At 40.3% G+C, this 27,666-nt stretch overlaps 3 protein-coding genes across 4 annotated transcripts; 2 read left to right on the top strand and 1 right to left on the bottom strand.

The window, feature by feature from the left end:
* Positions 1-348: 348 nt before the first annotated feature.
* On the bottom strand, positions 349-10,328 carry c16h19orf85 (chromosome 16 C19orf85 homolog). Its single transcript, XM_085291944.1, has 3 exons — positions 10,149-10,328; positions 5,839-6,028; positions 349-3,038 (listed from the first exon to the last, which is right to left on the bottom strand). Exons 2-3 carry the CDS (start codon positions 6,024-6,026, stop codon positions 1,805-1,807), a joined length of 1,422 nt encoding a protein of 473 aa, XP_085148070.1. The 5' UTR covers positions 6,027-6,028; positions 10,149-10,328; the 3' UTR covers positions 349-1,804.
* Positions 10,273-17,312, top strand: LOC146564278 (mpv17-like protein). Of its 2 annotated transcripts, XM_085291946.1 has the most exons (6): positions 10,273-10,330; positions 10,536-10,723; positions 10,875-11,218; positions 12,941-13,011; positions 13,109-13,138; positions 13,240-17,312. In XM_085291946.1, the coding sequence occupies exons 3-6, from the start codon at positions 10,885-10,887 to the stop codon at positions 13,363-13,365; spliced, it is 561 nt and encodes a 186-aa protein (XP_085148072.1). In that variant the 5' UTR covers positions 10,273-10,330; positions 10,536-10,723; positions 10,875-10,884; the 3' UTR covers positions 13,366-17,312. The 2 variants fall into 2 exon arrangements, with proteins under 2 accessions (XP_085148072.1, XP_085148071.1); XM_085291945.1 differs by lacking the exons at positions 10,273-10,330; positions 10,536-10,723 and having other exon boundaries at positions 10,843-11,218.
* A 4,041-nt stretch (positions 17,313-21,353) lies between these two features.
* Positions 21,354-27,630, top strand: rpl18 (ribosomal protein L18). The gene is made up of 7 exons (XM_085291943.1): positions 21,354-21,420; positions 22,017-22,103; positions 22,215-22,322; positions 23,421-23,519; positions 23,668-23,791; positions 25,600-25,669; positions 27,506-27,630. Exons 1-7 carry the CDS (start codon positions 21,418-21,420, stop codon positions 27,579-27,581), a joined length of 567 nt encoding a protein of 188 aa, XP_085148069.1. The 5' UTR covers positions 21,354-21,417; the 3' UTR covers positions 27,582-27,630.
* The last annotated feature ends 36 nt before the right edge of the window (positions 27,631-27,666 follow it).

Genomic DNA, 27,666 nt, shown 5'->3' with positions numbered 1-27,666 from the left:
ATTGGAAGGGGAGGGGGGATGTGTGAGTGCTTATCAGTGTAAATGTATGTGTGTGCGTGTCCATAGTTCAGCTGAGACAGTGTCCTTCGCCCTACCAGGCTAAGTAAACAGTCTACCAGCCAACCCAGGTGGCCTTGCATAGAGTGGGAAGAACAGTCAACACACAGTCGTTATCAGACCGAACCCCGGCGCGATAGGGGCCGCCTCCGGCCTCACACCTTCCGTGGGGTGGGGCCTCGATCAGAAGGACTTGGGCCCCCGATCGGCAATGGCCGAAGCGGTCTTCCATACACCACATTTCCCACGCCCACCTGTCAGACGGGGATTCGGCGATGTGGTTCCCAGGCAGGCACCACACGTCGCACCGGGCACCCCGGGCAGTCTGCGCTTGGGGCGACGAAGGCAGTGCCCGAAGGCCACCTGTGACTGCCCCAGCTGCGGAGACTCAGACGGATGCAGAAATAATAATAAATAAATAATGTGTGCAGTTATAACATAAAACACTAAGGTTGACAAAGCGATGTACATATTTTTTAATGTTAATCCAGCAGGTTATTTTTTTCAGTGTAGACAGTACAAATGCCTAATCTGTCAAAAAATGTGGCAACATTTTCTAAATAACTATATATTTTTTTTCATCCAGTGTGAAGTCCTGGCCTACAATCTTGATTATTCAAGAAAACGTTAAATCTGATCATGGTTGCTTGGTAATTAATAATTAATTAAGGTGGTATAAAAAAAATTGTAGATCATCTGTATGTCACATTATGGCAAATGCACAAACTCCTTTTCAAAAAGAACTTGTGATGCCAGCATGCTTTTTAACAAAACACCTCATAACGACTCATAAACATTTTGGACATAAAAATTCACAAAGCTAATCAAGCATGTTTAAACTTTGGTATACAAGGAAGAACCTAGACTAGTTATTTACAGTATCTATATAAATACTGCAAAACAGTTCTTGAACAGATTGATTTGGACTGACCTCTCAGGTAAGCACTGTTTAATTACAAAATAAAGAATAGAATAGAATAAATAGTTCAGATCTTTGTTGTAAGCTAATAAATGCTAAAAATAAATAAATAATGAGGTAACATGAACAGCACCTACAGATGTTTTTGATCTAAAAGCTGGTGCATTCACAAATTAGAAGTATCAAACTTAGAACTTGGTAAGGACACCGTCTGAAAGATGTTTTCAAAAGTTAAAAAAAAACATCTTGAACGTATTTATAAATGTAAGATTTCTTAACAGTGTAATTGACAGAAGAATTGAAGTACACAGCTCTATATTAGTTTTTTACTCTAGCTGTCACAAATACTGTTTCTTCATTCCTCATAATTCCCAGTTTTTAAGGATAAATTTACATACATAATAATATAAATAAATTCTCAGATTTATATCAGACCAGCTTTGATTGGAGTTTGTCCGCTGTTATGCAATCCATCAGATTAGGTTTCCATGTCATGATGAATGAGATCTGAAGGTAAAAGTGATCCAACCCTATACCTGATAAAGTGGCCATTGACTGTACATTCACGGAGTGAATTTCTTTAGTTTTACTCTGGACCTGTTTGGTTTGATTGCATAATTCCCAGAACTTCTGTATTTGTAGTTAGCTGGCAATTGTTCTGTAAAGGCAAAACATCAAAAAACAAAAAGGACAGCATTATAAATGTGTTCCCCAAAAATTTGTAATGTCTTTAAACAAAAGTAAAAACAAGAAGTCATTGAGAATTTGTCTTCTCAAGTATGAGACCGGTTGAGTCTGATTCTCTTTAAGAACATGAGGCATGTGTTCCTAGTAACTAGGTGACTTTCTGTCCTTCAGGATATCAGTAAACAGCCAGTTGTCTTCCTGAGGTGGTGTTGGTATGGGGCGGAGCTCAGCGTTGTTAAGTGGAACAGTGAAGGACTGAGCAACTCCTTCAAATGGTGTAAACTGTAGGTTATTTTCCCAGTTAACTTGCATACAGGTGCTCTCCTCCTGAGAACACTGGTACGCCTGAAGCTGTGCGATGTTGTAGTGGTGGTAGCTGACTGAGGAGGGGATCTGCTTCTGGTTGATGTCTGTGCTTTGACAGAGTTTAAAGGTGTTAAATTGTTCCTCTTCTGTGTATGCACTTTGTCTCAGGGTCACTGAGCTCCTGTGGTTACCCTGGAAGTGGTCTGAGGTCACTCCCTGGTCTGCATATGCATATTCATACCTACACTCACCTTCACAGTGGAGATCATCCACTTCGGTAAAGTTATGTGACTGGTCTCCAAATATATCATCATCATCACCATGGCATGCACAAATGCTTTCAAAATATGCCTCTATGTCAGTGCAATCCCCTAAGTCCTTATTGTCAATGGAAAATGGCTCCATTATGTCAGTCAGCTGACCCTCAGAGAAGTCGAAGTAGCTCTTCTGAGCCTGCGCGCAGCCCGCGAGGTCTGTGAACACTTGAACGGAGAAATCACAAGAGTCAAGAGACAATGGAGATAACTCTGGGGAGAAGGAGGGGGAGATGTCCACATTTTGGCCAAGCTGAATGAAGTCATTTGTAGTTGACTCTGTGTCTTCTTGGTGGTTGTCGGCTGGCTTCGACTGACTCTCGTTGTTAAAATAAAATAGCTCCGCCCCGTGGAACAAGTCAGAACTTCTAGGGGAGCTAATAGGTTTAATTTCCACCGGTTTATGACCTCTGCTTCCCTTTTCCTGCCTCCTCTTGCTGTGTTTGTTCGCTGCAGCTCTGCAGGTGGAGGACTGCGATATGGAGTGATGTTTCCAAAGATGCCCTGATTCAGTCTGCTTCCTTTTTGTATTTACTTGACTTGAGGAAACACTGATAGACTTTGAGGCACCATCTACACCTGTTTGAAGGCTGTTTTTATCGGCATCCTGTGGACCACCACTTTGAGATGGATTACCTGACTGGTCAGGTGAATCTGGCTTGTGTGATGACAGAGAGGACATGCCTTTGTCCTCATCCTTAAAATAAAGAGCATATGCCAACCGCTGGTTTGCTGCTTCAATATCTGCAAATTTTCTGTTGATAAGAAAAAAAGTGAATGAAACAATGAATTGGGACAACAGTGGAAAACTATTTCATGCTATTTTGGCTCTGCTAAACAATTTGCCAGTGGATTTTTTTAAATTCTTCTTTAAAGGGTTAAAATCCAAAATACTGTCATTAATATTTCATATTTATAATTCAGGCTGAAGTAATTTTAAAAGACTGTGTCATGTAAAGTAGAAAGAAAATATTACTATATAATAGTTTTTGGGAAGGTGGCATTTTTTGTTGTTAGGACCTCAAAAAAAAATCTGACACTGTAGAAAAAATAGAAATGCATGAAAATGAATGTCGCTGCTAATCGTTGGCCCATCTCAGGGCCTATTAAAAACAATGATCAAAGATACTAACCCCATGTTTGCCTACTGGTGGTGGTCAGAGGGCCCGGTGGCGCCAGTGTCCGGCAGCCTCGCCTCTGTCAGTGCAGCTGTGGCTACAATGTAGCTTGCCATCACCAGTGTGTGAATGTGTGTGTGAATGGGTGAATGACTGAATGTAGTGTAAAGCACTTTGGGGTCCTTAGGGACCAAGTAAAGCGCTATACAAATACAGGCCATTTGCCATTTTACTAAAAATCAATGGAGTTATGTAAACATACTGGCCTTCAAAAGCATAAAATCCCCAATCTATAATTAATATTCAATATTTACAGCTCAGGCTGAAGTATTTTTAAAAGAATAAGTGATTTAAAGTGGAAAAAAATATTATTACATAGTATTTTTACAGCAGTTTTGGGAAAGCTGCCATTTTTTGTTCTTAGGTTAAAAAGACTTTTTAAGTTAAGGATCCTCTAAGGCACAGGTGTCAAACTTAAAGGCCGGTGTCTTGAAATTTTTCTATGTATCCCTGCTGCAACACACCTGGACAAAATTGTAGATCATTATCAAAACTCTATGGAACGTAACTGCATGCTCAGGTGGCAATTCAGCTATTTTATTCATGTTACAGCTGTAAATGACCTCATTAATATTTTGTCAATATGGAGAGCAGACTTTATCACAGTAGATAATAATGTGTATGTGTTAGTCCCCATAGGGAAATTACTCCTCTGCATTTAACCCATTCACCCATTGAAGCAGTGGGCAGCCACCAATGCAGCGCCCGGGGAGCAGTGTGTAGGGATGGGCAGGGATAGCTCAGTAGGTAAAGTGGTCGCCCCATGATCGGAAGGTCGGCGGTTCGAATCCACTTAACGGCTACCCTGAGGTACCCCTGAGCAAGGTACTGTCCCTACACACTGCTCCCCGGGCGCCTGCTTAGTGGGCTGCCCACTGCTTCACTGAGTGAATGGGTCAAATGCAGAGAAAAACAAGTAATTTCCCCATGGGGATCAATAAAGTATCCATTATTATTATTATTATTATTACCTTGCTCAGGGGTACCTCAGGGTAGCTGTTCAGTGGAGTCGAACCCCCGACCCTCCGATCATGGGGCAACCACTCTACCTACTGAGCTATCCCTGCCCTTTTTTTTAAAATAATAATGTAATTAATTAATTAATAATTAATAATGTAATGTAATGTAATGTAATAATGTAGATGTCTTTCTGAAAGCGCTGTAACTAAGTTTAAGAATATAATCCACCCACTGTTATCATCTTCAATGCCGTGTACCAACATAGAGCATTAACTGCTGTATAATGCCCTCTGCTATCTTACTTTAATTGGTCACATGACTAAAATGTGTCATCGTTTTCGAAAAGGCTCCAGGTTTGCTGTCCACACTGCGATGCAAAAACTGCATTTTCATATGTATCTGCCTTGGAGAGCGTTTTCAAAACGCTGCATTTTCCTTGACTGAAAACACCGTCACAGCGTGGATGGAAGGCCAAAACCGAGAGAAAAAGATGTGTTTTCAAACAAAAACATATTAGTATGGACATGGCCTTACATGGGCAGCATGTTGGTGCAGCAGTCAGGATTGTTGCCTACTGGTTCAAACCCACCGGCCAGGTGGGGCCTTTCTATGTTCTCCCTGTCCAGGTTTTCACCAAATTCCTCCCACAGTCCAAAGAAATGCAAGTTAGGTTAATTTGTGATCCTAAATTGAGTGTGAAGTGTTAGCTTCATGATAGACAGGCGACCTGTCCAGTTGTGTTTGCGCTGCGACAGCTGGAATAGGCTCTAGTCTCCCCACAATGCCTGAACTAAGGATGAAGTTGGATGGATGATACTCTTGAGTAACGCCATCAACAGCTCAGAATCATGCAGGCCAATCTTTCTACCGTTTCAAACAAATTATTCTCTAATCTCAGGCCTCAATAAAATCTATAAACATTTCTAGGATATTAAACTGAGAATGGTTTTTCACTGTTAGCATGTATGTGTAAGTTAAACTATGAATCTTATCCGGTTTGAAATGATAAAAATCCTTCAAATGTTTTCTTAAAAACATTTTTAGAAAGAAGTCAACTTTTGCCAGTGTTGTGAGAACCTTCCCTGCCAGCTTGTTTTTTGAAGTCACATATGTTAGATTTTTATCAAATTACTCTCCTAACCTTCAGTGTGTATTTTCAAAATACTATTCCTTTAAAAATGAAATGTTATCTACCCTCCATCCTTGTTTTTTTTTTATCATTTTAGGGGATTTAAGGAGTAATAAGTACACATTCATGTGAAAACCACGCAACACACTGAATGCTACATAACAATGTTTTTTGTATTTTTCCCCCTCTCATCATCTGGGAGCTCGCATTTTCTTACGCTCAGTTTCACTGGCAGGAAAAGGCTGTTCTACATTTTACTGCAAGTGTTTCACTGATGGTCAAACACACCTCTGAATCATGTTGTGCAGGAAGCGACGGTGGTTGACCTGCCGCTTGGATGGTCGGTTCTTCTTGGGTTTCTGCAGGGTCCTCATCATGTGACCTGCTGCTGAAGTTACAAAGGTGTACAGGTCACGACCCCAGGGGACCCCTCGCTCCAACCCAGGCTCAAGACTCGCAGAGATAGACGGTCGCATGCCTGAGAAACAAACATTTAGTGGAGATTTAGGAGAGTCAGGAGTCACTGACTTAAAGTGGAATAAACGTCCATTTATATAACATAAATGCTCCAGCAGAGTCTTCTTGAGTTTAAAGGATGGAGAGCAGAACAGATCCTGATCAGAGGAGCTCAGACAGGTGCTAACCATAAAGGTGCTGTATACCCGTAAGGCAGGCAGAGCTCTGAAAGTAATCAGAGTAATCTTGAACTGAATCCTGCATTTCCTGACAGACGAGAAACAATGACAGAAGGAGTAAATTTCTCTTGTACTTAAATAAAATATAATCTGCCTTCACTATATCTAAAAGTATTTATTCTGCACAGGAAAAAAATTATCTTATTATTTCTCAAAATTAATATTACTGTTCTGAGGAACTGTGACATGAGGAGTAAATGGTCTGGTACTTGCACCTTTCTACTCAATTTTAGGATTTTTTTATTAAGATTATATGACTTATCCATTATAGTCTTATTTACCCAACTAACACATACACACACATTCGTACAGCACTTTTATCTCTGCCTTTGTGTTTTCTAACATTTACACTCAGCGTCTTGCTCAAGGATACTTTGACATGTACACTGGAATAGCTGGGGATCGTTAAACCGACTTTCTGATTGGTAGACAACACACCCTACTGCCTGAGCCATGCCTTAAAAAGTCAAAAGTCTAAAAGCCTGGCTGCCACAAATTTTAACCCCAACTATAACGCAAAAAACAAAGAAATGTGCCGTCAGACTAATTGCAGTGCATCTGTAAAGCAATAGAAGAGGAGTTAAAAGTTCAACACTTCGCTGTGAATTTATGTTTAGTACAAGTAAAGTACCCAAAAGTGTACATAGTCAATTTCCACCAACTAGGAAATCACTATAAAGAAATCAAGCCCCAATTCTCATAAGATGAACATATAGGAAGTGATCAGGATGAATGATTATTAAAAAAATTAAATGATTAAATGATGAGAAAAGACAAACTGCAGGCAAAAATCACCGATTAAGCAATAAGTGTTTATATAAACCTGTTTGTAAAGGCTGTAACTCATATTTATTATAACATAACAACAAAATGTCAAAAACGCTGTTACAGCTAATGTGTTGTACTGTGGAAACAGCAGATCTACATAACTTATAATTATATAAAAATATATAAAAATAACTGCAAAAGCCTGCTTACCGTTTTGTCTCCAGGTTTCTGCGTATCTCTCTACAAACTGCACTGAAGGCTGAGGAGGCGTGCTGCAGTAATTCAGCTGTTAATGCATGTGTGTGCATGTATTGTGGACCGATGTGTGCACAAATTAAGCTGAGTGACATCAGCGGTCAATGCAAATGCATTTTTCCCAGGCAGTCTTAAAGGAATCTGCTTTGACAAATTGATAACGGGAGAGGAAGTGAGACATGATGAGAGGGTCTGAAAAGAAAAGGGCAATTATCTGAGAAGTCAACCACTTGTAGAAGTGTGGGCACACGCCTCCATTGTGTGGCTTTCTGAAAGCAGCTTGTTAAATACTGCGAGACACTAACGCTTGAGTTCAGGGTTAACAAGCACTTAATTGACCAGTTTAAACTCTGGCCCTAATTATCACATTCTCAGTGGGAAGATCTAGGATGGTTGCTAGCTGCTTTTAATTGACCTTTACGATTCAAAAGGACACCTTCCAAGTTCAACATTTTGCATATCTATGGCAGCAGGTGTGTGGCTAGGCTTTATTTTATTTATTTATTTTACACAGATGTGAAAATACATTTAACTTTACAAAGTGATTTTAAGGTTACGATTATTAACTTTTCTCTTCTTTGCAGCTCACGTTATTGTTAATTTTCTAGATGTGAGCGCAACATGCAAATCCAACACAACACACAACAAAAATTCAAATAAGGAGTAGGAATTTGTCTGTCTACATTTGACATACATGTGTTTTGTGGACCTGGAGAAGGCATTCGACCGTGTCCCTCGGGGCGTCCTGTGGGAGGTGTTGCGCGAGTATGGGGTGTCTGGCCCATTGCTACGGGCCATTCAATCCCTATACAACCGTTGCAAGAGCTTGGTTCGCATTGCCGGCAATAAGTCGGACTCGTTCCCGGTGGGTGATGGGCTCCGCCAGGGCTGCCCTTTGTCTCCGGTTCTGTTCATAATTTTTATGGACAGGATTTCTAGGCGCAGCCAAGTGGCGGAGGGCTTTCGCTTTGGTGGCCTCAGAATCTCATCTCTGATTTTTGCGGATGATGTGGTTCTGTTGGCTTCATCGGGTGAGGGCCTCCAGCTCGCACTGGAGCGGTTCGCAGCCGAGTGTAACGCAGCGGGAATGAGGATCAGCACCTCCAAATCTGAGGCCATGGTTCTCAGCCGGAAAAGGGTGGAGTGCCCACTCCGGGTCGGGGATGAGTTCCTGCCCCAAGTGGAGGAGTTCAAGTATCTCGGGGTCTTGTTCGCGAGTGATGGGAGAAGGGAGCTGGAGATCGACAGACGGATTGGGGCTGCGGCTGCAGTAATGCGGACGCTGCACCGGTCCGTCGTGGTGAAGAGGGAGCTGAGTGTAAAAGCGAAGCTCTCAATTTACCGGTCGATCTACGTCCCTACCCTCACCTATGGCCACGAGCTGTGGGTAGTGACCGAAAGAACGAGATCGCGGATACAAGCGGCGGAAATGAGCTTCCTCCGAAGGGTGGCTGGCCTCTCCCTTAGAGATAGGGTGAGAAGTTCGGCCATCCGGGAGGGGCTTAGAGTAGAGCAGCTGCTGCTCCACATCGAAAGGAGCCAGCTGAGGTGGTTCGGGCATCTGGCAAGGATGCCCCCTGGGCGCCTCCTGGGCGAGGTGTTCCAGGCATGTCCCACCGGGAGGAGGCCCCGGGGCAGACCCAGGACACGCTGGAGAGATTATATCTCTCGGCTGGCCTGGGAACGCCTTGGTATTCCCCCGGACAAGCTGGAGGAGGTGGCTGGGGAGAGGGAGGTCTGGACCTCTTTGCTTAGGCTGCTACCCCCGCGACCCGACCTCGGATAAGCGGATGAAGATGGATGGATGGATGGATACATTTGACATAGACAGTCAAGTTACTTTTTGGTATCTTTTACCTAAAAGTAACTTGGTAAAAAGTTGTCAACTTATTTCCCTTCCAGCCAAAAAACTGCCACATTCATTCTCAGAAATGAATTTCTTTTTTAGAGTCAGAATTGGTGTAAAGAACACGAAAGCATGGCTCCATCAAGCCTTTTATCAACAGTTTAGGATGGTCGTGATTGGGTTAAGGTGTGAGGAACTTCTTCAGCACACTATAGGCCTGTTAGTACCAATTAAGCATAATTTAAGCACCACATCTTACTTGAGCATTGTTGCTGGCGTGTCCATCTCTTTATAACCACAATGTGCCAATCTTCTGATAGACAACACACCATGTCACAAATTTCAAATCATCTCAAGCTGTTTTTTTTTTTCATAAATAGTTCACTGTACTCCAATGGCCTCCACAGTCACCAGAATTCAATCCAGTTGCAGTTCCTCACATTTGGAGTGAGGCAGAATGGGAGACCCTGCAGCAGCTGTGTGATGCTGTTGTGTCAATATGGACCAAAAGTTTTGAGTGTGAGGTTTGTTCCCAGCACCTTGTTGAATCTCTGACATAAAAAAATGAAGCAATTCTGATAGTAAAAGGCGTCCAACCTGCTTTTCCTGAGGTGTACCTAACAAATTACTTTTACTTTATATTACTCAAGTGAAATATCCACCCAGCTTCTTAATCTGTACTGACAAGTTTGCAGATCTTTTGGCTTTTCACTAAATAAACCAAGAAAATGTGTTTAAGCATGTTAAACAAAACACATTTTAACCAATGACCTTCAGAGCTAAACGAGCAAAAACATTCAATATATACTAATACAGCACAAGTAAAAGCAAAAATCACCCAATGCAGGTGAGATCCTGATATGCAGAGGCAAAATTTAGGAGCAATTAATGCAATGGCATCGTCTCATTTATGCTTTCATTTGGCTGTTGGGACACAGAGTAACTACTCGGAAGATGTCAGTGATTTTGTGAGAATGTTCACAGTAAAAACAAAACAAAACACATAAGTGAGAGGTGCAAATTCATTCACTTACTTCAAAAGAAGCCATAAAATCTTGAAAATTGCTTCTATCCGATTTCGGCGCCTTTTCAAAGCCAAGCGGTTAACTCAGAGAAGGGAATCGCTGCTGCAGGAGTGGCATCTATTTATAGTGACACTACATGTGCTTCGGGCCCAAGGGTGCACAGCTCTGGTGTGGTTACAAGGAATAGCGTGGTAAGTCATAGTGTGTTAGAGATTAGAGATTTTCTTACCAGGATTTGCTTACATAGTGACATTACACGATGAGTGCAATGAGTACATTCAACCGTTGTTATCAAATCTGCATGCACATACATTCAGCTGTTTAAGCTTTACAGCATGAGTTTGTTAGTGTGTGTTCAGTCAAGTCTCACGCTTCACATGTTGTGCTTTCTCACAGTCCTCTCCAGGGGGATGATAAGGCTTTATCACACATGCCCTGCAACAGGAGCAGAACTTTGACCCTGTGAGATCTCGTCACGTGTAGATTTGCCTCTGCTGATGATCGTCTTTGTCCAGAGAAATGTAGTTTGTGTCTTTTTGGCTTTGGGGAGACTCAGAAGAGTGTGAGAGGAGCAACTCTGAAAGGTAAGTCTGGATATTTTAGGGGATCACTAATCATAGCCTGGCCCTTATGCTGCTGAATTTCCTCACCCACTGTTTTTCAACCTTCAGTGAACGGCTTTCCTAACTAAGGCAAATGTCGAATGACTTCAGCTTTAATGCTCTCTCTTATCAGATTCCTCACTATGAAGTGGGTCTGGGCTGTGTTCAAAGCTCACCCGTACATCAGTAACATCCTGGGATACACAGCCCTGTTCGCCTCTGCTGACCTCGTACAGCAGAGCGTGCTGGGTGAGAAACCAGCAACAGGATCCACATCGGAGGATTTAGTAGGAGTCGACTGGCATCAGATGGCTCGAGTGGCGACCGTCGGTTTTTGTTTCCACGCCAACTTCAACTATCACTGGCTCAGAGGGCTGGAGAAGATGCTGCCAGGAGGCGGAGTAAAGGCAGTAACTGGGAAGGTGGTGGTGGACCAGCTGATTGCGGCTCCTCTCACCATCAGTGCCTTTTACATTGGTATGTGATTCTAGTTTTGACTTTTACAGCTATTTGTGAACCTCCAGCAGGAGCCTGTGATCAATACCTGATGGCTGTGCATCATACAAGTTTGACATCTAAAGATGGCAGAGCTTTTGGAAGACTGGTTCCTAGACTCTGAGTTTTTAAAAAGCAACTAAAAACTTATATTTTCTTTATGTCTTTATGTTTTTACCCCATTGGATGTGTCACAATTTGTAATATTTATCTTGAAAGGTACTATATATATATATATATATATATATATATATATATATATATATATATATATATATATATATATTTTTTTTTTTTTTTTTTTTTTTATAAGTTTTTTGTGTAAAGAAAATCCCCATAATCTAAGACAGAGTTCAACCAGTCAGGCTTCAGATAGACATCTACATTGTTTTACTGTTTTATTGGATGTTTTTCACAGTCAGTATGAATCTGCTGACCATGCAACTGCACCATACCACTCTGAATTAATGGCAGCTATGTTCACTAGTCAACTTATTGGGTACAGGTCAGTAGTGAGTTGGGGTATCTATTGTCATAGTGTCAATTCAACAAGGTGCTGGAAACATTTCTCAGACATTTTGGTCCATATTGATACGATACCATCACACATGCTGCAAATTTTTCAGCTGCTCATCCATAATGAATCTCCCATTCCACTGCATCCTAAAGGTGTTTTATTGGAAGTCTGAGATCGCCATTTGAGTAATCTGTCATGGCCAAGAAATCAGTTTGAGATGATATGAGATTTGTGATATGTGTTATCCAGGAAGCAGCGATCAGAAGATGTGTACACTGTGGTTATAAAAGAGTGGACAACACTCAGGCAGGCTGTGGTGTTTAAATGATGCTCAGTTGGTACTAACAGGCCCAAAATGTGCCAAGAAAGCATCCCATTGTTACATCACCACTACCCTGAACCGTTTACACAATCCTTTCCAAGATTTCATGTTGCTTATGCCAAATTCTGACCCAACTAACCAAATGTCTCAGCAGAACTCAAGACTCATTAGACCAGGCACTGATTTTCTAATCTTGTATTGTCTAATTTTAGTGGCCCATGTGAACTGTAGCCTCAGCTTTCTGTTGTTAGCTGGCAGGAATGACACCTAGTGTGCTCTTCTACTGCTGCTGCTTCAGGGATGCTTTAAGTCACTATGCCCTTCCTGCAGTTTGTCCATCCTTCCAAGACCACTGATATCAACAAGGCATTTTCACTCTGTGAACTGGATATTTTCCCTTTTCAAGACCATAGTCAGCAGGTGTTACTGTTAGCATGCTAACTGGACTCTTTGGTCTACTCGGGTTTTCATAACAGCCTTCACCTATGAAAAAAACACCTATTAGATCACTGTATATTGTATATAAACTTAATTCATCTAAAGAAGCCTCCTAATTCTAAGAATACTAATATAACCGTACTGATGGCATCAATTTTTTATTACTAAACATGACTACTTCTGCTCATTACTGTTGTATTATTACAAGCTTTGTCCTCAGTTATGGATTACATGTGGACAAATCTCAAATGTTCGCATACTCTACTGATCTGCACAAACATTTTAGGTTACATCAATACATCTGAATTAATCAAACGATTTACCTTATAGTTATTACCAAGTAACACAAATCTACCCATGAATAATTGGGTAAAGAAAAGTGCGTTTTTAATGACCGATTGAAAAACAAAATCTGTCTACATTGTAGGTTTGAGTTTACTTGAACACAAAGATGACCCACTTGAAGACTGGAGGCAGAAATTTTGGACATCTTACAAGGTACGTATAAAGTCATTGTCTGTCTTTATTAAACTTCATGATGGCGATATGTTCCCAGATCTCCTGTAATAATCTCTCTCTCTCTCCCACTCTGTAGACTGGGGTAGTATTTTGGTCAACAATGCAGGTTTGCTCAACTCTTCTCTGCACACACAGACTGAGAGAACTACACTGATGACAGGCTTTCACAATCATGATATCCATTTTTCTTCTTTCCCATCACCTCAGGCAGTGAACTTTGCATTCGTCCCCCCTGTGGCTCGGACGGTGTTTCTGGGTGGTGTCGCCCTGGTTTTCACAATCTTCCTGTGTCACCTCAGACAGCAGCGACACCATGAACAGGAAAGAACCTGAGACTCTCCTCGTCACATCGAAGGCTTTAGTAAACTAACTAAAAACACAATTCCAAAAAAGCTGGGACACTGTGAGTAAAATCTGAATGCAGTGATTTATATACATCAGAAACCCATAAACCCCAGCAGCTGGTCTGTTCCCAGATGTTTACAGGCTGCTGTTAAACAAAGACGCGATGCTGCATTGTAGTAAATATGGACTTATCCCAACTTTTTTGAGATGTGTTTCTGCCATCAGATTCAAAATGAGCTAATATTTTTCTTTAAACGTCACATGATACATTGTTTCAGTTTTTGACATGTTTTGTTCTATTGTGAATCAGAATCAGAATCAGAATACTTTATTCATCCCGAGGGAAATTAGGGGTTACAGCAGGCAGCACGCTAATGGCGCATGCGCCAGAGGTGGGACCAAGTCATTGTTTTGCAAGTCTCAAGTAAGTCTCAAGTCTTTATCCTCAAGTCTCAAGTCAAGACTCAAGTAATGTCAGGCAAGTCAGAGTCGAGTCTCAAGTCACTGGTGTAAAAGTCCGAGTCAAGTCACAAGTCTGAAATTTTGAATTTCAAGTCCTTTCGAGTCTTTAAAAAAAACAAACGAAAAAGCATGTTGCAGTTATGCTAAATGTAAATATTAGACCATGTAATTTTTAAATCTGTGTTTTTCTCAACACATGACAAAATAGTGAACTTAGAAAGTATACACAAATTGTGAAATTGCACCTCTTTAAAATGCAGCTCAATTAAACTTAGCTCCTGGAATAATTTTCACCGACAGTTCTGAGATAAGCTGCATGTTATTCTTGGATGCGGTTGTAGGACCGGCTTTAAAATCGCATGACATATTAAAAAAAAACTGTATCACCAACGTAGCCTGGACACCATTTGCTAGTTAGATGAAGTCAGCTATCTCATCGTAGCATATTTATATGCATATTTATAATCATACGGTTCTTGGAGTGAGTGCACACACTCATGAAGTTTAGTAACTTCAGGTCACTGCAACAAGCCCAGGTACAGTTTACCGCCGGATGGGTGCAGGACCTTGAAATGCACCGTGTAGAAAGTAAAGATCATCGTACGTATCATAAGTTTACCAGTCTCACAAATCGTCGTCATAAATACACATTCGTTAACCGTTTATTAATAGGACCTTTAAGCTCAACGGTAATTAATTAGCAGTGGAAATAATTTCTGGTAGCATTACAGAAATGTAGCAGTGACAATAATACTGTATGCTGTAATCGTACTGGACAATTAGTGATACAAAAAACCTGTTTTATCCTGTGAATAAAAGTATATGTTTTTGTCAATGTACCATAATAACAGAAGCGAAACACAATATTGTGTCAGGACAATTCACTATTTATGCACAATAAACAAAGTAGCATAGCGCGACAATTTCTGTTCAGCGTCAGACTTGCTTGTAACCTATATCACCAATTATGTTATGAAAATGACGCATTAACTACAACAGCAGACTGACCTTTGTGGAAATGCTTGGAGCAGACTAACCTGTGAGCTGGAGGGTTCTGGGACGTTATATTTGGTCTTTGAATGGCTGCAATCCAGGCCATCCGTCACGTCTTTGTTACTTCGGAAACACGGCTTGAACAATTTCTCTTCAACGACGTAATCCGATAACAACCGATCTCTTTACCCGTCGGCTTCCCGTGGCTGTCATGCGACCGGCTATTGCAGTTAATAATACAACGGCTTCTTGACATTTTTGTGTTTCTTTTTATCGCTGTGTGACTGGTTTCAATTGAAAGCCTGCGTGCGCTAGTACCTCTTGCCACGAGTTCCCAGAATCCTTTGCGGTTCTACCCCTGAATGACGTCACATTTTCAATCTATATAATATGCATGTTAAATTTTATATTTGGGGTGAAATATCAAGTCTTTTCAAGTAAACCGGTTCAAGTCCAATTCAAGTCCCAGGTCATTGGTGTAAAAGTCCAAGTCAAGTCACAAGTCTTAGAACATTTTTTCAAGTCAAGTCTAAAGTCATAAAATTAATGACTCGAGTCTGACTCGAGTCCAAGTCATGTGACTCGAGTCCACACCTCTGGCATGCGCACTCACAAAGGAACCTTCTGACCAACTTTACACAAACATCACATTGGGCAGACATGTCAGAAGGTAGGCTGATAGGAAAAAAAACAACGAAAATACACTACATGAGGTAAGAGGAGGAGAAAAAAAACTCCACTCAGACTGAGCTCCTAGTGGGAGAACAGTTTGATAAAAGAAAAAACACCTCAGCACAAAAGCACATGACTATCAATACACCATAGAAACACGAGACAAGCAACAGGGCGGGTAAAGGGTAAGAGAGAGCCGGCGTAGACAGCGCATCCGGTCCTGCAGCATCTGTGCTGGTCCAGTTGACTGCTATCATCCCCGGTAGGGCACAAGCATCGAAGGCGTTGGAAAGGGAGGGGGATGAGTGAGTGCTTATCAGTGTAAGTGTGTGTGTGTGCGTGTCCATAGTTTAGCTGAGACAGTGTCCTTCGGCCTATCAGGCTAAGTAAACAGTCCTCCAGCCAATCCAGGTGTCCTTCATGGGGCGGGAAGAATAGTCATCACACAGTCGTTATCAGGGAGTTGTTTTGGTGGGCTCCAGCCTTGGGCCTGCAGCTGGGGCCGTGGTGTCCAAATGTTGAATATTGTTGATTTCTCCTTTGTGAGCAGCTCGAATTCTAGCACTCCGAGGCTGGTCTCTCGATCTCCCGAATAAAAGGTTAAGAGGATCTGGTGAAATCATTTGATTTAAACAGACTAAGAGAATACTGCAACCAAATGCGAGGAAAAAAAATAAAATAATAGCTAAATAATAATAATAATAGCTAAAGCTACACTTTAGCTAGCAATGGCTCAGGGTCACTGTAGCCATTAATTTTACCTGAATCCTTTGCAAAAAATCTTTATAGATTTTGCATCATGGTACTGATCCAGAGTACTTCCCTTATTATTTATTCCTAGTGCTATAACAATAAAGTAATTAAAATAAAAAAAATGAAGCAAAAAATATAAAATAATGTACTTATGGGGATTCAATTTGTTTGACTATCCAGTCTATGCAGGCAGAAAGTTTGTTAAATGTTTAAACTCTAGAGAGACAATCATTTTGCTGCTGTAAAATCAGCACTTTGTCATATTTGAAATATAAATCCATATTTTTTAAAGTGTTTTTTCAGAATATCATAATTATAATAATTCATAATTATGTGGATATGCATATATTTCACAAAAAAATATCTAATAAGTTCTCCAGAAAGGCAGGAAAAGCCCTTGAACTTACTTTAAAACTAAATATGTTCCCTAAACGGTGGACAGACTTAGATCCCTGACATCCTTACCCAGCCAGCTAGCAGCTGTGACCAGCATTACTTGTGCAGTTAATAAAAGGACAGCTAATATTAGTTGCGCTGGTGCACACACGGCACGCCCATTTGTTTCAATTCGACACCTCGCTCTGCAGTCAAGGGCGATCATTGGTTAATAGTAGTCATGTGACTGATGCAAGTCAGATCCTTTTATTTAGCAAAACTGTGATTAATAGTTAAATATTATTGTTGAGGGGCGCAGGCAAGACCCCACACGCACACACACATAAAATAAATAAACAAAGATTTAAAAATTGCCTCAAAAAAAAAAAAGGGCAATTAGGGCACCAATCAAGAAAGGGGCAGGTGCTTTAAACTTCCTCCGTTTCATCCTCACTTCTCTCTTGGCTTTAGTTAGAAAAACCCGAGCAAACGCTCAGTCTTTAAAGAACTAGTTGTAGCAAAGCTGACAAGATGAAAAACAGGCACATTTCAGTCAATCGCATATTTTCCTTTCTCTCCCTCTCTGTCCTCCTCTCTCAGGTTCAAGGTTCTTTATTTGTCACATGCATAGCTATACAAGTATAACACACAGTGACATGTAGCCTGACACGCTCCTCGACATGTGCAAAAAAATTGCACATATATATATATATATATATATATATATATATATATATATATATATATATACATACATTGGGTGAATGTGCAGTAGTAGCAGCAAGCAGGTGAATTATGTACATTAATATGAATAGACATCTGACTATTTTACAGGATAGACAATATAAACATATTTAAAATTAAAGGAATTGAAATGTACATTGTGCCTTGGTTTAGTGTCTGGAAGAGTCCTGTCTCAGTCCTGTATCTTATACAAACCTTAAATGTTGTAGTGAATAAAAAAATAAATCAATTGAATACAGGCTGCTGTTGTGATTTGCTGTCATTGTAATCTGGAGCTTCACTGTTACAAACACTGAAGACAAATTCAAGCAGAAGATGAATAGAATTTTTAACAAACTAAAATAATTAAGTAGATCAGCTCCTTGGCCGCAACTCCCGATATACCAGCAGAGTGATTCAGAAAGTTAAAATGAACCGCTTAAATCGTTAGATTTAAGCTACAATAACTAAGTTTTTTGTTTAAGATAATCGACTATGTGTACGTTAGCATATGCTACTTCCGGTGCGGAAACTCTTGTGAGAAGCTTTGTTTCCGGTCCAAAACAAGTTAAGCAAATGAATGAATCAAGCGGCGATTTACATTTCTACAGATGTCTTGGGCATTTACCCAATATATCTGTAAATGATGTTCATCGACTTGTCGATGTTTTTCCCCCGCCTCAGGGCAAAAGAGAAAAGAGATTCAAATGTTATATTTCTCAGCTGTCCCTCCTTTATCGCGGGTGTTAGGTTCTAAAAATAACCAGCGATAGGTGAAATCAAGTGGCCAATTTTATTTTTTGACAGTGCAAAACGTTTCGTGGACATCGTGGACATACAGTACTGCACTTCAGAGTCACACTGCTATAAATCGATGCAGCGATTCTGTACTGTACAGGAGAGACGTCCCGGAGGAGATCGTCTGCAGCGATCAGGACGCAGGACACAATGTGTAAAAAAAAAATAAGCATGCAAACTTGCACTAAAAAATCTGCGAAACAGCGAGGTGAAAGGTGAACCGCGTTATTAGCGAGGGACCACTGTAATTTTTAAGGTAAGTCACAACATACACTTCGTAAATACTAATGTATAGAAACCGTTACCAGCAATCGTTCATTTTTTGTGTGGCTTTTTTTCAGGGTTTGTTAATGTGCTGTGTATGTGTGTACTTGACTAACTGATCTCGACATTATGGGGGAAACATCTGGCTTGACTATTCTTCACCTGCAGTTTGAATGCTGAACATTTGTCTGGTTAAATCATAAGACCAGTCACTATACAGAGATGTGCTTCTGAATGTGGACGATGTGTCTTCTGCTGCAGTAATGCAGTTCTGCTTGTGTTGAGTGATGTAAACAACTGATCGATCTAAACTCTTTAATTTTTTATGACACAACAGTTGTGAGTGTTCCCACCTTCTCCTCTTTGTAACTTAACGCGAACTTTCCGTTTTCGAGTTTTGGACATGATTTTGGAGTATATCTTCGCAGTAGCGATTGACCGCAAGGTAAAGCTACCGGAAATGTACAACCCCACATCCGGTCTCAAACCAGGAAGTTAGCATTTTCACGTGCACAGGGTCTATCGAATATATTTGGGGAAAGGGAAAGTGGAACGAAATTTTAAATACAAAACTGTGTGCTGTGTGTCGTTATTTATTTGTTTTTGAAGAGCAAAATAACTTGAGCCTTGTCAAAGGTCGTTGCCATGGACACGCGGTGGCAAACAGCTGAAAGCCTCGTTTAAACCTTCTTTGCTTGTCTCGTCAGTGTGTTTTCTTCCGTCAAAACCTAACAAGCTCTTCAACTGCAAACAGCAAGAGACTTTATTGAACGTTAAATTTCGTGTCTAGAAAGGATTTCTTTTGTTTAAGGTAAAGAAAAAAGTTAGTTTTTTTTACAATGACCCAAAGGTTCAACTACCAAAGAAATCCACTAAACATTGGCGCTCCTCGCTGGGGTGGTCCGCTTTACAATGAGCTCAACGCCCTCCGAAGAGCAAACCAAGACCTCAGCGAGAGCGCATACATGCTGAGGAGACGTCTAAATGGTCTCTTGGAAGAAAGGCAACGCTACATCCACTGGGATCTTTTTGTAAAGTATAAAAACGAAACAGAGCAGAAATACAAGGAACTTGAAGAACGTTACAAACAACTGGAAGCAGAAATGAAAACAGCGGAGGCGCAGAAGCAAGAAATGGAAAATCCAAAAGATGCAAGTGTAAAAGTGAAGCCAGACAAAGAGGCCCAGAGTCAGAAAGGTGTGGAGGAAATGCTGGAACACCAGCAGGAGTGTAAACACATGAAAGAGGAGCCTAAAGATGAGGAGGAACAATTGGAGCAACTTAAGAATAACTACAAAGTACTTCTGCAGAATTATACAAACTTGATGGAGTTGCATGGGCAGAGAAAATGTTGTGAGCAAGAGACAGACACTACAAAAGACCAGAAAAAGCAAGAGAAGCAAGAACAAATGGAAGTCGAAGAGAAAGAGAAGCAAGAAAAGAAGGAAAGAGGTAAATGGAGATTGTTTAGGAAGTTTTTTGCTGAAAGGGGCATTGAGGAGGCTGCTGAACTTCAAGATAGATACGAGACCTTCTGACCTCCTTTCACCACCTTCCTCTGTTACGACCCTCACCTGCAGACCCCATACATCCTTCTCCACACCCTCAACCTTCCTGCTTTCATCTCTTCACCTCCACTCACCCAGCCCCTCTCCTCCACCTGCAGGGAGGTGTCCCGTGTTAATGTAATTAAAAGCATCATATAGAATTCTGCTCAGCATGTCTGTTTCTCTGTGTAAGTTACTTTGGTTGATTAACGTGAGTTTTTAGTTTGTCACATTAAAGAACAAAGTGGGAAAATACATTGTACAGATACACAAACAGTTTGGTTTAACTGTGTTTCTGTGTATAAAATGATCTCATCATGTTAATGTCTATTAATTTAATAACATTATATGTTCTACTTCACTTCCAACTTTACCAAAATATGAAATACTAAAGTTTATTTTCCGCTATTGAATCAAAACAAACGAAATTTTCACCATCAATAAATTTGGCTTATCTCAAATTTGCAGCTTACTAACTCAAACATCTGGGAATGTGTTTGAGATCATAACCTGTTGACTTCTGGGTGTTGTTGTTTTTTTTCTTTTTAAACATAGTATTTGAATGAATACTTAGTGTACACCACCACTTCCTTCGGTGCTCCCTGGGCATACACTGTGCGATTTTTTTTTTTTTTGGCCCATTTTGAGCCGATTTTTCAGTCGTGCGACCGTTTTGGGCTGTTAATCCTCCAATATGCATAGATCAAACATCATTATCACAACAAGAACCACTTGAGAGATCAGCATAGAAAAGCGGGGTAGTAATAAAACGGCACTGTAAATGTCAAAACCCCCAGGCAGAGATCTGAGAGGAATAAAGAGGTCAGGGAGCAATAAAACATTAAAATTCAAATATGATGTCGCCTTTTTTACATTTTGGCGACACCCTGTGGCCTCAGCTTCATTTGCAGAATGCATGGTGTAGCGATGTAGCATGGAAAACGCAAGACACATTACCGGGTATGAATGCCTGGTAAAAACGAAGGCTATTATAATTTTAATAATGAGGTCACGTAAAATTTTCCACTTAACTAACCAAAACAATTTGTTCATATGCTAAATATAAATCATGCTCCTGTTGCTAAACCATTTCTGATACAAAATGTAATCTAAACAATTCATTTTTAAAGCTCTGTGATATAAAACTACTTTTTGGGTGAAATTCCGTGTTTATTTTCAAAATGCCTGATAAAAAAAATAATCCTTCTAGTATTTTACTCAATGTACTAATTTGCTTAAATACTTATAACTAAATTAAACCAAAAAGATGCGAAAAGATGAACTCGAGAAATGCTCATTTTCTGTTTCTACCACTGGGGGCGCCATCCCATATCATCCGAGCTGTTGGGGCAGGAAACGCATGCTCTCTAACCAATCAGGCGCCTGAGATCTAAGCGCACAGCTTATCGCGAGACCTCGGGTCTTCCTTTTCCCTTTTCGCTCTGAGTCCAAGATGGTAGGTCCTGCTAACAGAATTTCTAAAACACGATAGTCAGACTATCCGCGGTCATCCTCTGAATTAAACCACCTGATGTTTTAGATGAAAACATTTACACGTTATAAACATACTTTATGTCCGAGTCGTGCTAAGATTTCGTGTGATTTGACTTTATAATTCACATTAGCCTATATTCTTGGGAGCCGACACCGGTGGTAGCTTTACGCCTTCAAGTTGAGAATAAGTCAGATTTACAATGGGTTAAAGATGCTATATATTATCACAGGTCACTGTTTATTTTTGTCCCAAATTTAACGTATGTGTCGTAAGATCAGAAGTTTCCTTATTTGACGCTATATGCATGTTTGCTATGCCGTTCAGAGTTAGCGGTTAGCTGCAGAGTGTCAACGTGTGTATCGGCCGCTGTTATGTGGATGAGTATGAGCTATGTAGTGTGTAATATCCCTCTTAAATGTATTCTATTTTGTTTTCGGTGTTATATATTTAATTTTAAAGATAAACAGTTGAGGGTTAGATGTATGAGGTGTTCTTGGTCAAGATTATGTTTTTCTTACCTGATTAATATATGAATCTGCTTCTAATCAATTTTCCAGGGAGTCGACATCAGGCACAACAAGGACCGTAAGGTGCACAGGAAGGAGCCAAAGAGCCAGGATATCTATCTGAGGCTCCTGGTCAAGGTAAGATTAATTTCTAGGTGTGTGAAGTTTGAAATGGTAGCTTGTGCATTTTAACTATTGAACAGTCTGAAACCCGTAATCCTGACATTCCTGGTGTTTTGCCTTTAACAGTTGTACAGGTTCTTGGCCCGCCGCTCCAATGCTCCCTTCAACAGGGTCGTCCTGAGGAGGCTGTTCATGAGCAGAACCAACAGGCCTCCCATTGCTGTCTCCCGCCTGGTAGGTCTTTCTTCCTCTCACTTTGATTTTCACACATGTATCCTCCTGTTTGCTTTTACTATGGTGTCCAGGTTAATTGGTTAGTCTTCAGCATCCCTGGCCTAATGTACCGAACTGTGCAGTGAACCTAAAATAAAGCTGGAAGAGGGCTATCAGGGCTTCTCTAAGGTTTCTTCTTATGAGAGATGCACTAATTGCAGTTTACTGATTCAGATTTCCAATTTTTTGAGTGTATTTCCTTTCTAAGGACTACAATTGACAGCATATACTAACAAAATGAATTCTTTAAGGAAGAAGTTACTCTTATAATAAAAGAGGCTCACTTTACAGTTTCGCCCAAGCTGCAGAAAGTTACAGGATCTCTCGTTTAAACAAATGAAACAATGGATGGAAAGAGGTAGAAAAATTTAATGGAAAATGAGTTGCTGTATGCCTACTGTTACCTGACAGATTTGATCACATCAATCAAAGCAGGTTCAGCAGATTTGTGTAAGAAGACAAATGCCGGATACTGGAATAATAATGTTGCTCATTGCCATAATTTTCCTCTTAACTGCTTTGACCCTTTGCGCATACTGAAGCTGCTGACTGGTGGCTGTCTCTGAGCTTTGGATTGCTTTAGTTCTAGATGCTTTACGTTTGAGTTTCTTTAAATATCTGTGTTTAGGTTTTGATTAGATTTGGTTTTCCTGGTATGAACATTCCTGACATAAGTGGACAACTTGTTGTTTTCGCTCAGTGTGAAACCCACACTCGCAGTATGTCCGGTATAGCTGTGAGTGTGTGAGTGCAACTTCTTTTCTGCAGCACCGTGCATGTGTTGCGCATTCATGAAATGGTAAGCTTCGTGGTAATGGTAAATCGATCATGTAGGAGGCTGGTTGTTGGAACCAGAATGTTGGAAAGTTGGCTGATTGTGCGCCCTGGATCGGTGCATCTCTGCTACTCTTTCAATTTAGTTTTTAATGCGTCTTTAGAGATTCTGTAAAACAAATGACTGGATTTTTATTTTAGTACTCCCTGTTATCAGTTCTATAATCACACATTGATTTGCCTCAATTTCTTCTTCTTTTTTGTTTGTTTATTTTTTTCCCCTAGATCCGTAAGATGAAGCTTCCCGGCCGTGAGAACAAAATCGCTGTCGTCGTGGGAACAGTCACTGATGATGTCAGGATTCAGGATATCCCCAAGCTCAAGGTAGGTCTTACATTTAAGAAAAAACAGTTCAACTTCACTCCCACCCCCACCAGAAAATACATTTACTAACTGCTTCTTCAACATTGTAAAGGTGGCTTAAAAAAAAAAATCTCAAATCAGACCTCACCTCTTGCTTGCTGTCCCACAGATTTGTGCTCTGAGGGTGACTGATGGTGCCCGCCGTAGGATCCTGAAGGCAGGAGGTCAGGTGATGACCTTCGACCAGCTGGCTTTGGCTTCTCCCAAAGGACATGGCACGGTGCTGCTGTCAGGTAACTGAACATATTGAGTTGGAGATCCTATTTTTGAAACGAGCTGTTTCCACCAGATGCCCTAGAAACTGGCCAATAAGGAAGATGTACCAGATAACAGCTTAAGTGTGCAGTTTGCTGAAGCTGTAGTGGTTGAGCTTCATTGGCTATTTGGAGGCTAAGAACACACTGCAATAGATGAGGATTGTACATCAAACAACTATGTATTTTTCTGCTTTCAATGGCAGTCAATATCTTACAAGAGAACACTGTCTTAGCCTATCTGAAACCACATAAGATTTTTTCACCTGACTTTTTTTTGAGGGAATGTTCAGTCATTATTGTCATTAGAGATAACCAAGCATTAAAATATACTCATTTAAATATTGGTACAACCAAAAAATTGGCAAATAACACCAATAATCACATGCAATAAGAACTGATGACTGGGTTGAAGTTCAGTATTTTTCCAGAGCAGATTGCTTGTTTCTAATTTTTTATTTTTTTTTTAATTGTTTGAGAATGTTAAGTTTTTATTAGTTTCTGTGTTAGCTTTATACTTGATTATTAGGTGGATATTGTATGCTCAAGGTACAATATTTAGGATAATCATTAACAGGTTTTAAGTAGTAGAATTGAAACTGGTAGAATCACAGTCTTGAAGACATCCAAAGTCTCGTTAGGCAAGCTGTGATTTACACAGTTCACCAAACCAACGAATACTAAAACTAAGGACGTGTCCTCTTGTTATTTTATTACAGTTTTCTAACTTCAAACAATCACGTTAGTTCAGTTCACATGTAAATATTTAGTTTAGCTTAGGTAATTACATACTATAATGTTGCAGCATTGTGTTAAACATTTGTCATCTGCTTTTTTTTCTTCCTCAAATAGCCTCGATAATTACATTAAATAAGTGCAAATATTAGATTTTAGGGTCTGTTACACTCTTAAGGCTTTCACGGTCTTCTTGTTCCTTCAGGTGTTTAGTATATTTGGTAAGGATCTATCAGTGTGATATTTGACTCCTGATTCAAACAGCTTTATCTCGTATTGGCGGATCGATTCATTTGTGATTAATTTGTCACACCTCAGCACTGTTTGGTGCAGGTGGAGATAGCATAGCATGTAGGAAGCAAACAGCAGTTAGGACATCATATTCAGCATCAGCAGACATCTGAGGTCGGAGCATTATAACTTCAAAAAACTTGCAGTGGTGCTTCCCTAATATTTACAAATCTGGTCCGTACTAAAATGTGATTCTTGCACTTAAATGGTAAATGGACTGCATTTGTATAGAAGCTTTACTAGTCCCTAAGGACCCCAAAACGCTTTACACATTCAGTCACCCACCCATTCACACACTGGTGATGGGGCGCATTGACAGAGGTGAGGCTGCCGGACACTGGCGCCACTGGGCCCTCTGACCACCACCAGTAGGCAACGGGTGAAGTGTCTTTCCCAAGGACACAACGACCGAGACTGTCGGATCCAGGGCTCGAACCGGCAACCTTCCGATTACAAGACGAACTGCCAATTCTTGAGCCAGATCGCCCCTCAGCCACGATCGTGATTCTTGCACTTAATTTAATATCTGACATAAGGAAAAGGAAACAAATTATATACTTATTATTATTATTATTATTATTATTATTATTATACAAATTATATTTTTTTTTTAAAAGAATACTTGAACTAAATCCGAGTTGGAGTGATGTTTGATTGGAACTGGGTCCGGGTCTCCCATCAGTTATGACTTTTGTGTGTGTGTGTGTGTGTGTGTGTGTGTGTGTGTATATTTTAACCTTTAATATCGTCTTTTCCTCCAGGACCTCGTAAAGCCAGAGAGGTTTACAGGCACTTTGGAAAGGCTCCTGGAACCCCTCACAGCCACACCAAGTAAGTGTACATCTGATGTGAAGTTGCTGTTGTAAAAAAACTACTTAGCCTTAGGGCTGTTCGATATAACAATATATATCGGATGACGATATAAAAACATCTATCGTTTCATTTTACGCTGTCATTTGTTTCGTGGTATCGCAAAATAAACTGTTTACTGCAATATTTTTTCATCGTTTTGATGGTCACTGTAGTGGCTATATTAATTTCTTAAAGTTCTCTCTTATATAACCACACTACAGACGGACGCGCGCCTCTTTTTAGTTGTCGTTAGCAACAACGACCATCGCGTATCCGCTTGTTTATTTTCCACATAAACCTTTCACAATAAAGCTCAAGATCCTGTTGAGACTCTTTCTCGTGATTCAGTTTATTTTGAAGAGTATGCAGTGTTTACGGATGAGAAGCAAAAAATAGCCGTCAGGTGCTAAAAAATAAACCTTAGACTCAAACGTTAGAACAGGCTTTTCCCTGCAGCACGCCGTGTAATAAATACTCACAAAGAAAACGGCGGCCGTTACAACTTATGACTGAAAATGTGTAGTTTCATGCATCGGTTAAAACAATGGACTCCAGGTACATGGCGCCCAGCTGGAAACACTTCACGAGTCGAGCTGCCAGAGATTCACAGAATTTACAGAAAATGTTAAAATTTTGTGATTTATATCGTTATCGGATGATAGATGTTTTATATCAGGATATGAGATTTTGGTCATATCGCACAGCCCTACTTAGCCTTTAACTAAAGCTGGTTATGTGCATGTACTCAGGACTGCGTTGAGAGAATCAGGGAGACCATTGTCCACACTTGCCTTAACTTGCCCTTTCTTGTCTGTAGCACACATAAGGAGATTATAAGCCTCATAGTTCTCTAAGCACTAATCAATGTTTAGTTTTAGCAGGAAGTGACATATTCAGAATGTCTGGACACAGTTTTGTGCTCTTGTGGTTAAGTTTTTGATGGTCATCATACTCACACAGCTGTGAGAAGCGCTTCCAATGCATGTTTGAAAACTGCTCAAGGGATTCTCAGTAGTCCACTGTTGCTTCATGCTTTAAATGCCCAGGAGTCCACAAAGGCCAGAATTAAATGATTTCCTTATTCTGGCATGCTTTTTTTTTTTTTTTTTTTTTTTTTTTTAAGGGTTTACATTCAGACTTAGTAAATACACGTCCAGCTGTTTCTTGGGCTCGTCTCCTAGGACGAGATTACAAAAGTGAATTAGAAATCTCCGCCCTATTAAAAGCATGATTGAAGTGGTAACCACTTCAGTCATAATTAGTAAATAAATCTTACAGGTGGTAGACATGGTACATATCTCTTGATTTAATCAGTGTTTGATGTTTTTAAATACAATAGTTTTAAGGTTTGAGGAGTTCAGAGGTGGTGTTGGTTGTCAGTGTAGAACAATGTCTTTCACACATGTTAATAATGATGTTATAAAAAGACTCTTGAGCTAAATCAGAAGACACTTCTAAAGTACTTTACATGTTGATGAAACCTACCTTTAACAAGTAAAGACATGTGAGGCTGATGTAAGGTAATGATGAATTGATGGAAATGTGTTCCCAAACAAAATAAATTCCAGCACTTTGTCCCAAACAAATGAAGCTCTTAGGATGATGTATGATCCATCAACATAGCTGGATTGTGACTCACAGGATGATGTAAAGGCCCAGCCATGAAAGGCTTCATTCAAATACCTGCTTCGGTCTTTTCCCACTGGAAAAATAAGAGATCGATTTTTACCACTGACATTGAGTTCAAGGGACAAATGGAACTTAATCTTATGTGTTAGATATGCTAAATTTAAACCCTTTTGTGTCTTTCTCCAGGCCCTACGTCCGCTCCAAGGGCAGGAAGTTCGAGAGAGCCCGTGGTCGCAGAGCCAGCTGCGGCTACAAGAACTAATGCGTTTTTGTTTTCACTCTGCTACCAATAAAAGGCTGGTTGTACAAAATGTCTTCTGTGTTTTTGTTTGCCTGCTTGCTCTTCG

The sequence above is a fragment of the Mchenga conophoros genome, linkage group LG11 (genome assembly GCF_057382185.1).
Source record: "Mchenga conophoros isolate Kocher_MC1m ecotype Shallow Benthic linkage group LG11, M_conophoros_male_GT1.1, whole genome shotgun sequence".
Taxonomy (NCBI): domain Eukaryota; kingdom Metazoa; phylum Chordata; class Actinopteri; order Cichliformes; family Cichlidae; genus Mchenga; species Mchenga conophoros.
The sequence above is the reverse complement of the archived record's forward strand: the minus strand, read 5'-3'. Positions and strand labels throughout refer to the sequence as shown.

Bases quoted from the DNA above. Each gene is read 5' to 3' on its own strand.
- c16h19orf85 (XM_085291944.1), bottom strand. From the start codon at position 6,026: ATGCGACCGTCTATCTCTGCGAGTCTTGAGCCTGGGTTGGAGCGAGGG. The intron at 3,039-5,838 runs GTGTGTTTGACC...TCTTATCAACAG, and splicing joins CTGCACAACATGATTCAGAG to AAAATTTGCAGATATTGAAG.
- LOC146564278 (XM_085291945.1), top strand. From the start codon at position 10,843: ATGACTTCAGCTTTAATGCTCTCTCTTATCAGATTCCTCACTATGAAG. The intron at 11,219-12,940 runs GTATGTGATTCT...TCTACATTGTAG, and splicing joins CATCAGTGCCTTTTACATTG to GTTTGAGTTTACTTGAACAC. The intron at 13,139-13,239 runs GTTTGCTCAACT...CCATCACCTCAG, and splicing joins TATTTTGGTCAACAATGCAG to GCAGTGAACTTTGCATTCGT.
- rpl18 (XM_085291943.1), top strand. The intron at 22,323-23,420 runs GTAGGTCTTTCT...TTTTTCCCCTAG, and splicing joins CCATTGCTGTCTCCCGCCTG to ATCCGTAAGATGAAGCTTCC. The intron at 23,520-23,667 runs GTAGGTCTTACA...GCTGTCCCACAG, and splicing joins AGGATATCCCCAAGCTCAAG to ATTTGTGCTCTGAGGGTGAC.